The 13541-nt window shown below is 35.3% G+C and overlaps 1 protein-coding gene across 1 annotated transcript in view; it reads right to left on the bottom strand.

The window, feature by feature from the left end:
* The window catches only part of LOC104608422 (MACPF domain-containing protein CAD1-like), a 33416-nt gene extending 32711 nt beyond the window's left edge, over positions 1-705 (bottom strand). Inside the window, exon 1 of the mRNA XM_010274419.3 lies at positions 99-705. Within this exon, the coding sequence (XP_010272721.1) occupies positions 99-374 (276 nt within the window). The 5' untranslated portion in view covers positions 375-705. The remainder of the gene's footprint in view (positions 1-98) is intronic.
* Between the last annotated feature and the right edge of the window lie 12836 nt (positions 706-13541).

Raw genomic sequence — 13541 nt, 5'->3', positions numbered from 1 at the left:
TCACAGAGAAGAAACAAACCCAATTGATAATTTAATTACCATGCAGACCCAAGTCAGAAAAAACGAGAACCCAACAACGAAATCCATCGGAAGATTACCTCGTGAAAGCTACAGGCCGCTCTAGTCTCCATCTTTCCCTTCCCACTGAAAAGCTCGATATCAAAGGAAACATTGGGAAGAACCAAATCGTCAGTGATTAGGAGATCCCTGGTGTTGTTCTCATCGAGATGAACTAGGCGAGAGCCAGGAGCTCCCTTGCAGTAGAGAAGTCGAACATCCGAGGTAACATCGAAGCCTCGACCAAGAGCCTGAATTGCGTTGCAGAGGGTCGTCGCAAGAGCAGCTGAGCTCGACGTCGTCGCTGGGTTTTCCATACGATGTTGAAGGTGAGGAATGTATTTTTCATCGCCGAGGAAGAAAACCAAGAAAAGAAAAAAACTAATAACAAGAAGAAGAGGTGTTGTTCCTGTACTTCATCTCTCTTGTTTTTTGTTCGTTAGATGTTCTTCGAAAGGAGGCTCTTTGACTGTAATAAAAACTCTGAAAACGCGTTTTTTTCTACTAAGGATTCTGAGTTGACTGGTCTTTCACAAGTGTTCGCCACTTGCTCCTCTCTTCCCGACTCCACCTCACCACGCTCGCAAACATGCTGTCTCGGTTTCTTTCTGGGTTGTTCATTGGTTCCCTCCCCCTCTCTCTCTCTCTCTTTCTCAACTTCCGACAGATGAGCGTGAGCTTCTAGAGCTTCTAGAGCTTCTAGAGTGTCAACGGGTAACCTTGACCCGACATGTCCAAATTAGACATTTCGGATATGGATGTCATAATACCTTTGACCCGAACCATGCTGGGCCCCCATAACTTGTCTCTTATCTAAAACCCACCAAAACAGGGTCAAGAGTCAAGAAGGTTCTGGCACTCTGCATTACTGCGTTACGCCAAATCTGATGGTTTTAGTTGGGTCCATTCGTGGGCCGTCCTGATTGCTTAAAAGAAATGTGCAGATGGCAAGCAATGGAGCAATAGACCAGACTCGTATCTGGATGACGCCAAGACATAATGGGCTTTGAAGTTAATTTGACAGAGTAGGGCGCAAAACGAAAAATCAGTATCAATCTGCTCTTATGCCCCATTTGGGAGGCCTCATACATTAATACATAGATGCTTTGATGAAGCTATTGGAGACTTGTACCAGCATCACAGCAGGGAACCCATAAATGGCTGTACACTGATCAAATTTGACTCTCTAATGTGTCTCTCTCTCTCATTTGGGGCCAAATCCATGTGGACGATTTGTGATATAAAATTCATTGTTGTGCAATGACCAACTAGCTCATCAAGTTGGACAATTTGTTCTGTGAGTCAATTTTCATATATTTTTATATTACTTACAAGGTACGAGTAGTCAAATATCTTACATTCGCATAAGTCAATAAAGAAATTAAATGACTAACAATATTATATAGAAAACTGAAAATGGGATTATTACAGAGGAAAACAGTAATTGAGATGGTCACTCAGCATCCCTCTGAATAAGGTACGGAGTCTAATCCATATAACTGCAGGCTCTCCATAATAAGGCCATAAGGTCAATGAAGTTCCCACCCCTTAATCTCATATAATGTGTAACATGTAATTGCAAAGAGAGGTGAAAACAATGGGTGTTATTGATTTAATCAACTCTTTATACAATTCAATCCTGATGTGGGCATACTGTATCATTAATGTTGTTATCAGAGTTTTTATTAGGATCCATTTGGTTTGCAGTTGGAATTGGAATCGAAATTCTTTATAACCAGAATTGAAATGGTCTATTCTCGTATTCTTTTTGATTCAGACAACAGAAATGGAAATAAAAATTAAAATTAGCAATAATAAGATTTGATTCCCAAGAGAGAGGCAGGGAATGGCCATTCTCTCAAGTGGGGGAATGCCATTCCAGCAGGAATGGGAATTAAATTCTAATTTTATCCAATCAAACAGTTGGAATTTCAATTCCAATTCCGGACCCTTATTCTTACAAATCAAACGGGGCCTTTTTTTTCTTCTTTTCTTTTTGTTCAAGACAAATCAAGATTCAAGAGTGTAAGTATTATCACATTTATATCTATCGAAAAAAAAAATTCGTGTGACAAGGTCAATTGCTAGAGCAGTTGTCATTTTAAAACTATGAACTCATATTTCTCTCATGTTGGGTTTGTCATACTCGATAACCATACTCTACTTTGACATCGCTTTAATTTTCTTGGGACCTTAAATTATGTACAGTCAATGGGTTGGACTTATTGAAACAGGTAGACAAGCACACAAGGATATTGCAAGAAGATTCTCATTGAAGTGGTAATATGAAAACCTGACATTTTGAAGGGAGCACAATACTCAAAATCTGCAAAACTCTAAGCTAATAATTCATATAGTATGTATAAATAAATGTTTGTGCTTTATTTAGCATTAAAATCGAGAAAAATTGTTGATAAACTATTTATTGACAACTAGACGTGACATCAGTGAAACAGTGAATAACGTTTAACCCTTGGGGAAAGCATTAAAATGAACCTTTCCCCAACAGTTGACACACACATAAATCAAGACTAGCCTTTATCAATACCGATGTGTACAAATTGGTATGATGGGATAAATGATGGCATGATGATGATATGACACTATTTATCAAAATGCCTCTCACAAAACTTCCACAAAACCAAACATACGCATAGTCTTTAGAACCTTGGTGTTTTAAGTTTCAATGTTTGTACTTGATTTTTGCATTGGATTTATAAAGATTAAAAAAGCATAATATTTTATTGCAGTTTCAAATAGATAGGGAAGTTCAGATTGGCTCCCCACATTACGCATGGTTTGGAATGTGACGTGGGGTGCATGAACCATGGTGTTTTAAGTGTCAATGTTTGTACTTGATTTTTACATTGGATTTATGGAGATTATAAAAGCATAATATTTCATTGCAGTTTCAAATAGATAGGGAAGTTCAGATTGGCTCTCCACCATTGTTTTCAAAGCCAGACCGGACCGGATGGTTGGACCAGAAAATCAGGAATAGGTTATCTGACCGGTTCCGTTTTCCTCTAAAACCACTTTTTCCTGCAAAACCATTGATTTTGGTCAGCAAACCGCTGAACTGGCCGGTTAATCGTTCGAACCATTCAAATGGTTTTAACCGTTCTTCAATTTTTTATTTTTTTATTTTTTTGTCAGAACGGGTTAATCGTTCAGATCGAATGATCAGACCGTTCAAACCGATAATCAAACCCCTTACCGATTCGGTCACCGGTTTGTTTTTACAAACCATGCTCCCCACATTACGCATGGTTTGAAATGTGACATGGGGTGCATGAACCGTGGTGTTTTAAGTTTTAATGTTTGTACTTGATTTTTGCATTGGATTTATGGAGATTATAAAAGCATAATATTTTATTGCAGTTTCAAATAGATAAGGAAGTTCAGATTGGCTCCCCACATAACGCATGGTTTGAAATGTGATGTGGGGTGCATGTAGGATACATGTGGACTACACTCTATGGGGAGCCAATGTGAGTTCATACATAGGCACTACTAGATGTCACTAAGCATTGCATAGGACATCCAAAGTGGAAATGCCACACAAGGGAAATTTGAAGTCCCCCCCAACACAAATATTTGTACTTAATTTTATCCAATCAAATAATATTTTTGACGCAAAGACAAAACACATGCATGACATCTAGCTGTAATTCAAAAGGAAATACAACAAAAAAACATAACATCATGGTCCAAACACCACCTCAGAAATTTCTTATTGTGTCATCATTATCATCTAACCCTTTTTCCTAACTATATGGGATCAGTTTCAAGAATCTTGTTATGTCATTCCGTTCTATTCAGCTCTACATCTATTGTTAAATTTACATCCTCATATAACACTTACGCTCATTAGGCTGTGTTTGTTTAAAGTGTAAATGAGAATTGGGGTAAATTTTATACCCCGTTTCGATTTTGCAAGCATTTGGTAGAGGTGTTAATATACCTCATCAATCGGTGTAAAAGTCCATTATTGTCAGTATATTCATCGAAAATCAATGGAAAGTTTACATCGATAAAATCGATGTAAAATGTTACCTTCCTCTGCCCAATGGTTACCTCACTTCTCCTTTGTCCAACGGTTGCGTGTCTTCATTTGAACCAAGAAGAGAGTGAACCAGTGTGACAGCGACATCCCCCACCTCCGGCCAGATCCTTTTTCCGCTCCATCTCCGGCCCCTCTCTCTCTCTCCCTTTCTCTTTTCTTCTCCTTCTTCTTCTATTCCTTCTTCTCCTACCTACGACCAGCCATGTTCACTATCTTCTCCGAAGAACACAGAACTCCTAGCGGTGATACTCTCCCTGTCCCAGCATTTTCACGTAACTCCGAAACAATAGCAATAGCGCAAATCCTGCAATCTTCTCCAGCTCCGGTGTATCAGTGAGTGGTGAGACTAGGATTCAACACTATCAATGAGCAGTGAGCAGTAAGCGGTGAGCAATGAGCAGTGAGTGCGCGAATGGTGTATCAGTGCAAATCCTACAATCCCCCTCACCGATAAACAGACTAGAATTCGACTTTATCAGTGAGCAGTGAGCGGTGAGCGGCAAGCGGCGTATCAACGCAAATCCCACAATCCCCCTCACTGATAAACAGACTAGGATTCGACATTATCAGTGAGCGTTGAGACCCAACTCTATAAGATTCATTGCGTAAGATTACCGCCAACGTGGAGGATTACTGCCAATATGTACACATTAAAGCAGCGGCATTGTGGGGGATTAATGCCGATGTACACATTGAAGCACTACGTAAGCATTGCTTCCATAGTGGTAAGATTCACTACGTAAGCATTGCTTACATAGCGGTAAGATTCACTGCATAAGCATTGCTTGTTCACCTTTTTCCATCCAGACCCAGTTTGTTCACCTTTAATCAAATAGCTTTTCAATTTACACCTTAGACAACCAAATATGGTCAGTGTAAATTTTCAAAATCAACTGGCCCAATTTCCATCGATCACTAAACCGGTTCACCTTTTTCCATCATGTAAAATTTGAATTCACACCTCAAACAAATGCAGCCTTAATAATAATTATCATGATTAGAGTAATGCCTAGTGTAATTCATATTAATCGAATGTTATCACTTGAAACTATTCATGATTCACCGGATCTACAAAATCCATTGCCATTGGACTTCTTAATTGGAGTTTCTTTTACCGAAAAATAAAATAAAATTACTTCATAAGTTCTCTTAAAAGACTTTACACAAATCTATGTTAAATACAATGTCAATGATGATAATCTAAAATTGAGCTTACAATAAGATTCTTCTCATATTTTGCTAAGGCTCAGTTTGGAAGGAGTACGAGTACAATTATATACAGTGCAAATACATACAAAATATAAGGTTTTGCACTCTATATATTTGTATTTGCACTCCTTCAAAACTGAGCCTAATGCTCAATTTTATAAGAGTGCAATAACAAGGTTTAGAAATACTATCTACAAGGTTTTGCATTGAATGTTATTTGCACTCTTCCTAGCCACATATATGTTAAATATTGGGATAAATTTCATTCTTCTACCCATGTTAGAATTAAAAAGCATTAGAGGGCAATTGAAAAAGATAAAAAATAAGTATAAAAGACTCATTTGTTAAACAATCACGTACAAAAAAAGAATTATCTTAATATAGTTTATTTGACATTAGACATCTCGGCTGAATATTCTTATGATGGAATCAATTTGTAAATGTATGAATGGCAATGATGATGATCCATAATTGAGCTTATTGCAGAATTATTTTCTCTTTTGATTATGTATGTCAAAGTGTGGGAAATTTGAATTCTTCCTACCTATACTACATTTAAAAATCATAGAAGGGAAATTAAAAAAAAATGTTTATTAATCATCTTAAAGGGTTTTATACTTTTATCAATGTTTGGATTTTGTTTTACAAAGCAAAAAAACAATTGCTACATCAATAAAAACAATAAAATCTTACATATAGTTGAAAAACCCCTTAAGCATGATACAATAAAATCTTACCTATAGTTCTACTTTAGGGGTTTTCACCACTAGAACTATTTATGTGCAATATGGTAATATTGCGCATCTCCATATCCTCTATTCAATGAAGGGCTCACTATTTATGAAATTCCTTTTACAAAGTTATTTTTGTTAATTTTCCATCTAAATACTTTAAACGGAATGCAGAATGAAGTAATTAGGTATATTGATTTTTCTACAGGATAGTTTGTCTTTGCCAAACCTAATCTAAAGTATTTAATTAATCCCCCCCCCCCCTTACATTAATGATTGTATTACAATATTGCCTTCTAACCACACAAAATAATATTGTCAAGTTACCATCCCTTTTCCCTTAATGCCATCATTTTACTTAGGTGTTGCCAATTTAATATAATTAGTTTCCTCCTAAATTTTGCATTAAAATATATTTAGAACCACAAATTCATTTTATTCTTATCAATATTTTTCTTTAGGCAATGATTTGATTTTAGGCATGTTACCATTTTTACAGAGGCACACCTAGTCAAGAGACAAAGGTGCGTTCTAAGAGAATAATAAGGGTGAATTACTTAAACCTCCCCTAAGTTTTGATCAATGCAAGTAATCCCTTTTAACTTAATGCACTTTAACAATTACTTGATGTTCTTAATTACCTTAATTTACATGCTTTGTTAAATTAACTTCTTTAGCTTAATTTATTTAATGTACTTAATCAATTACTTGATATACTTAATTAACTTAACAAATCTCATGTACAAGGCCATACTAGTAATCATTGCAGCAATGTTCTTCCAAAAAAAAAAAGGTTTTCTAAACACAATGGCATTTTTTTATTTTTATTTTTTATCTGGCAAGGTGGTGAAATGAAACACATGGATGTCAAACATTCACTATATCACTAGTTAAAACATCAATGCCAAACACAATATAATGGCATTTCTTTATTTTGGTTTTTTATCTTTTTGTGGATAAAATAGTCATATAATGAAATATTTAAGGCTAAAATAGGAATCTTAGTGGGTTAAAATCAGATTTTGGGTCTAGGCCATCCTAAAGAATTTGAACCAGAGTTTGAGTTGGGTTCTGTTGACGCTAACCTTCCCAAACATTTAGGCTGTGTTCGGTTTGAGGGAGGGTTTTGGTGGGATAGGAGAGGAGGGATGGGATGAAAAAGGGAAATTTGTGGAAGTTTTTATGTTCCATTATTTGGTTGCAAAAGGGAAAATAGTGGAAACATCAACCCCAATAACAATCATTAAGTAATTAATTGTTACTTAATATTTTAATTAATTATGATAGTTTTATTTTATTATTCAAAATGTGTTTATTTAAATTATATTATTAAAATAATTTAATAATTTATTAATGGGTCATGTGTCTAATATTAGTTCTTTTTTGCATTTTAACATTTTTTCATCATTAATAAAATATAATTCTTATTCATCACACATTCACACTTATGTTTGTCTAATATAGTGAAAATATAATATAAGAGATATACCAATCTGACAATCTCTTCACAAAATTTCTCTATTTTTTCATAACTTTTTTGTATTTTATGTATTTATTTATTACATTTTTATTACTTATTTATGGCATCATAGTTTAATTCATTTAACCCAAATGGTTGAACCAGTAATCTATCACTTAAACAAAAAAGTGATTGTATATTTGTATTTCGAGTTGATTTTAAAAATATCACAAGGTGCTTTTTTATGTTAAACAAATCCCTTCCCACGTTTTCACACCAAAATGCCGTGATTCCGCATTTTCCCTTATCAAAAATTGAGAACCCTAATCTCACTTTTTTTTTCATCCTATCTCATGACATTCAAGTATTCAACAAACCAACCATACAAAGAGAAAAATTAATAAATCCCACAAACCAATTAACCAAGGGCAGCCTTGACAATGGTACAACTCATGGGGAGGCACGGGTCAAGTTTGGGTGGTTTTGAATCAAGTCTGGGTTAAAACAAGCTCGCATTGAACCCGATCCGTTTAGTCCTATGAGGATGAACTGATGAAGTAATCAATCTCGCAAGTCACAAGTCATTCAACAATTAAGGAGCTGACAACCTACTTACCTACTCAATTTACTTAATTGTTTATTCAGACAAGATGAAAAAGAAATTCAGTTGAGCCAATTCAGCTGTTTGGACGTACTCACGTAAGTAGTTGAACATTAATGGCCCATGGGCCATTGAACAAGGTCCAGCTCCCTTGTCTATAGAGCGTAGACCCTTATGGGACCCATTTCATCGACCCTCTAAGAGTTTAGTACATATGCTTGTCAAAGTCTGGCATCATCATTGTGTCATCATATTTCTCCAAAGTCCAAAGTGGGACCCATAAACTGTGGCATCACCTAACGGCTTTGTTTTGTTTAAGGTGTAATTTTATTTGCACTGATACAAATACATGAAAGTGCAAATGAAATTATCCCTTGAACGGATCTGAATTTTTGCAAGGTGCCAACCAGCTGGTTGTAATAGAGACTTGGGATCGAATCCTGTTTGCACCTGGGTTGGGGGATGGGTTCCGCTTCCCACGATTGTATAGCCCTTTAAAAATTATAAAAGAAATGCAAATGAAAAAAATGTAAATTCTGGGTTAATTATATTTTACCTTATTATCCTGCTGATCTTATTTTACTCCATTCATACTGCAATCAAACAAAAAAAAAGGTAAAGGCAATCTGAACTTTTGTAGTTAAGACTCTGTTTGTTTACAAATTGCAATGCAATCTCCTTGTACTAAAACAATTGTACAAGAGTATAAATAAGAAAAGTGTAAAGGCAAAATTTGTAGTGCATAGGCTATATTGTTCAATAAAAGACTTGATTGGTTGAATGTAATGATAACTATGCCTTACATAAAAATATAGCTTGTGGAACATGAACTAATAGAAAGTAAGGAGATTTTAACATGATTTTATCGTGCGGCTAATATTAATGAATACATGGCAGTTGAAGTCAAATGCAAATTCTAAATCACTTTTTCTTTGTCTTTTGCTTTATTTTTCTTTAAGTTTTATTTTACTTCATTTGCAATTCAATCAAACAAAACAAAAGAAAATTTTATAACAAAAATAAGTTAGAATTTACATTCCCATGGTTTTGCATCAATGCAAATAAAATTGCACTACAAACAAACTAAGCCTAAGTGATTCTTACATGTGATGCAACAACACATATTTGTCACCCATTTGTATTGATGAATCCATAATGTTTCAGGTAAAAACTATAATGGTGCCAAACACAACCATCCTTATTGGCTTTTCTTTTCTTTTGGAAATTTTTAATTTTATTTTGTTTTCATTCTTGGGGCAAATTGTTGAAACCCCCCTGAAGTTTTCTAACACTGTTGCATGATTGCATCTACACCCCTTAATGGAAGGGGTAAATGACCCAAATACTCATTCCTTGATGCTTGGGGACTAAACCAAAATAACAGGATTGTGCTTCCCAATTTGGTGAACCAAAGACTCTCTCTCTTCTCCTTCTTTCCAACACTATTACAACCCAATCCAAGGATTCTCTTGAACCATAGTTTTTTTTTTTTTTTTTTGATAAAACCGAAAGGTGCTACACACACGTGGGGGTAGCATGTCCCCAAAAATTACACATACAAGGAAAACTATTTAAATGCACTGACCAACCAACCATAGCATGATGTACTAACCAATCAGCCACTTGGTTGGCTTCACGGAATGAATGATGGAAGGAAAGACCATAGTTGAATTGGGAGCTTAAACGCACACACACTCAGTAAGTAATGATGTTTCTTAATCTCCATGGTGGATCCACGGTCTTCTTAAGGTAGTCAATGACGAGCTTCGAATCTCCTTCAATGATAATGGGGGAATCCTTGAAATTAATGGTGATGTTCAGCGCTTCCCAGGCTTCCCAAGCTTCTGCAACATTGATGGAGGCAAGATCGATGCGATATGCCTTCAGGTCAGGAACGATCCCACAGTGATCTCTAGCAATGCAAGCGGTGGAGCACCAACCCTCGGAGATACAAGAGACATCAAAGTTGATTTTAATGCTCCCTTTTTTTGGAGCTTTCCACACTATAGGTTTCCACCCTTTAGGGAATTTAACCGATTCACCATTCATCTGACTGTACTTAACCTCTTCATAACATTGGAGAACTTTGTCCAGCAATATTGGGGGAGGGGCTACTTTATCGTTGAATTGAAGATTATTTCTATTCTTCCAAATAGATCAATTTTTTCCTTACCCAAAGGGTCAAGAGCTTGAAATCTCTCTCCCGAGATCCTGTTCCACCAACCAAAAACTGAAAAATCTTCACTACTTGGGATGGGAAGGTCCTGGTTAACACTCGTCCAAATTTGTTTCGCATAGCCACAATTTAAAAATAGATGATTTAAGTCTTCCAATTCCCTACAATGCTTACAAGCACCATTGATATTAAACCCCCTACGGCTGAGATTATCTTTCGTGGGCAATTTGTTCTTAAGGGTCATATAAAGAAAAACCTTAATTTTTTGGGGATGCACAACCTCCAAATTTTATTCAACAGTTTATTCCCAGTGCCAGTGCCTCCATTGGCACGACATTCCTATTTATACGCAAATTTGATCAAAAAATACCCATCAAGAGCAAATTTCCACACAATCTTATCCTCTTCCTCGTTGGAAGGAATTAAAATAGTTCTAATTCGTTGCCACACCGACTCAGGAACTAAAGATCTAATAATATTCTCATTCCAAATATTTCAATCTTTATCAATGACATTGGCAACTTTCATTTAGTTATTCTCTATACTATCACGATTATCCTCATAAACTTCATTGATGAGAGGGGAATTCATAGTCCAAGAATCATACCAGAAGTTAATCTTTTCACCATTGCCAATATTCCACCCCAATCATCTCTTCCAATTTAAGAGGTGAACAGACTTCCTCCCACTGGAACTGGACCAAATAAAAATTCTCTGACTTCTCTCAATACTTTCAATATCATTGCTTGGTATCTTGAAAGATCTCATAACAAACTGGGGGATCATGCTTGAAATCGAATTCACCAAAGTGAGCTTCTCCACTAGAGAAAGGGACTTTCTCTTCCATCTTGCAAGCCTATTAGACACTCTTCGATAAGGGTTTTAAAAAGATCTTTAGAAACCCTACCATCGATGATTAGAGCTCCCAAATAAATCTTACTGTTGCATTCTAAGAGAATCTTCAAGATTTTGGCCATAATTTTTTGAAATTCGAGGAGGTGTTTTTTGAAAATCAAATGGTTGATTTATTAAAATTTGGAGCTTGACTCGAAGCCAGAGCAAAATTATCCATTATTTCATTAATTTTAATTTTATAATAAGAATTAATTGAAGTTCGAGCAAAAATAGTGTAATCATCCGCAAACTGGAGGATGGGGATCGAAGGACTATCCTTTGAAATTCCACACCCAATAAGATTATCTCCATTGTTGGCTTCATTTTCCAACTTTCGCGCCAGGGCTTCAGCACAAAGTACAAATATGTACAGAGATAAGGAATCCCCCTGCCTAGTACCTTTGGCAGCAATAGTGACTCTAGAGGGAGATCCATTGATGAGCAATTGGAAAGATACAGATCTAATGCACTCCATAACCCAACTCACCCATAATCTGTGAAAGCCAAACTTAAGTAAAACCATTTCAATGAAATTTCATTCTAGACGATCATAGGCTTTCTCCATATCAATTTTATAATACATAATCTCCACTTTACCCTTTTTCTTTTTCATAGAATGTATCATCTTATGAGCAATCAAAATGTTATCAGTTATTTGTCTATTCGGGACAAAAGCACTCTGGTACGGGGAAATGATTTCATCCAGAAATGGCTTGATTCTATTGACTAAAATTTTGGAAATAATCTTGTATGATTACATTACACAACCCGATTGGACGAAAGCTATTCACACTTTTAGGATTCCCATGTTTGGGAATTAAGGTGATGAAAGTTCTATTAAGGGCTCTATTCATCTTTCCTGAATGGAAGAAAGCCTTAATAGCATCACAAACTGAGTCCCCTATCACATTCCAAAATTTTTTGAAAAATAGAGCATTAAGGCCATCTGGCTCGAGGGCTTTCATGTCATTAATTGAAAAAGGGTTTTATAAATTTCTTCATTAGTGACATCTCTAGTAATTTCGAGATTTATCTCCTCTGTCACACAATGTTGAATATCACTAATGAAACTCTCAACCTCTTAAGTTCCTTCAGATTTGAACCTTTCTTCGAATTTTAAATTTAGATACTCTTGCATCTCCTTCATCTCCAAGATCCATTCCCCTTCGTCGTTTCTTAATCTCAAATTTTGTTTTTATTTTTCTAAATTGTAGCCATGGTATCAAAAAAATGGTTGTTCTTATCTCCAAGTTTAAGCCAATTTAGTCTCGATTTTTGCACCTAATGGACTTCTTCTTTAGTGTGAATATTATCCAACAGTCATTGCAAAGCAGCCTTATGGTTCATAAGGATCTCAATTTTTTAGACAACTTGGATCGAATGTCCTCCAACTTCTTCAGGATCTCAAATTTTCTAATCTTAATGTTGTCAAACTGTTTGGAGTTCCATTCCTTTAGTTTTCTAACCAATCCATTAAAATGTAAATGGATTGGATTAGATCCAATCCAAACCAAATGAAATATCAAAAAATTATATAAAAAATAGAACATATAAAAATTACAAAAAAAATCCTTTTGGCATTGAAAAAGCACTTTAGTAAAAGTGCTTTCATAAAAGTACTTCCATAAAAGTGCTTTCATAAAAGTGCTTTTGTAAAAGTACTTTCATAAATGTAATTTTGTAAAAATGTTTTCATAAAAGTGCTTTTGTGTAAAAGTATTTTTATAGAAGTGCTTTCATAAAAGTACTTTTATTAAAGTGCTTTCATAAATGTAATTTTGTAAAAATGCTTTCATAAAAGTATTTTTGAAAAAGTCCTTTCGTAAAAGTATTGTTCATAAAAGTGATTTTATGTTGGCTTCAGTTTTGATCGGTTTCAAATTGGACAAGGATTTGGCCTCATGATCGGATTATTGAAAATTTAGTTTAAGTCCAATTCAAACCAATAAGAATATGAACCAATTTATTTTGGATTGGATCAATCCAATAATTGTAATGGACCACCCAAATCCAATTTGATAAGGTTTGGATCTGATTGGATCCAATCCAAGACCGGGCGATTAACACCCCTACATGCAAAGTCCATGGCTTCCTTTAGATGTTTAAGAACCTTCAAATCTTCTTAGGAACCTCATTTTCTTATCTTCTTTGCTACACCACCAAAATGAACTAGAGAACTTCTCTCCCTTTGTTTAGGGGTGTCAATCGACCGGTTTTGGATTGGATCCAATCCGATCCAAACCTTATCAAATCAGATTTGGACTATCTGTTATAATTATTGGATTGAGTCAATCCAAAATAAATTGGTTCATATTCTTATTGGTCTGAATTGGATATAAGTCAAATTT

The sequence above is a fragment of the Nelumbo nucifera genome, chromosome 6 (assembly GCF_055504915.1).
Source record: "Nelumbo nucifera cultivar China Antique chromosome 6, China Antique-T2T, whole genome shotgun sequence".
In the NCBI taxonomy this organism is placed as follows: domain Eukaryota; kingdom Viridiplantae; phylum Streptophyta; class Magnoliopsida; order Proteales; family Nelumbonaceae; genus Nelumbo; species Nelumbo nucifera.
The sequence above is the reverse complement of the archived record's forward strand: the minus strand, read 5'-3'. Positions and strand labels throughout refer to the sequence as shown.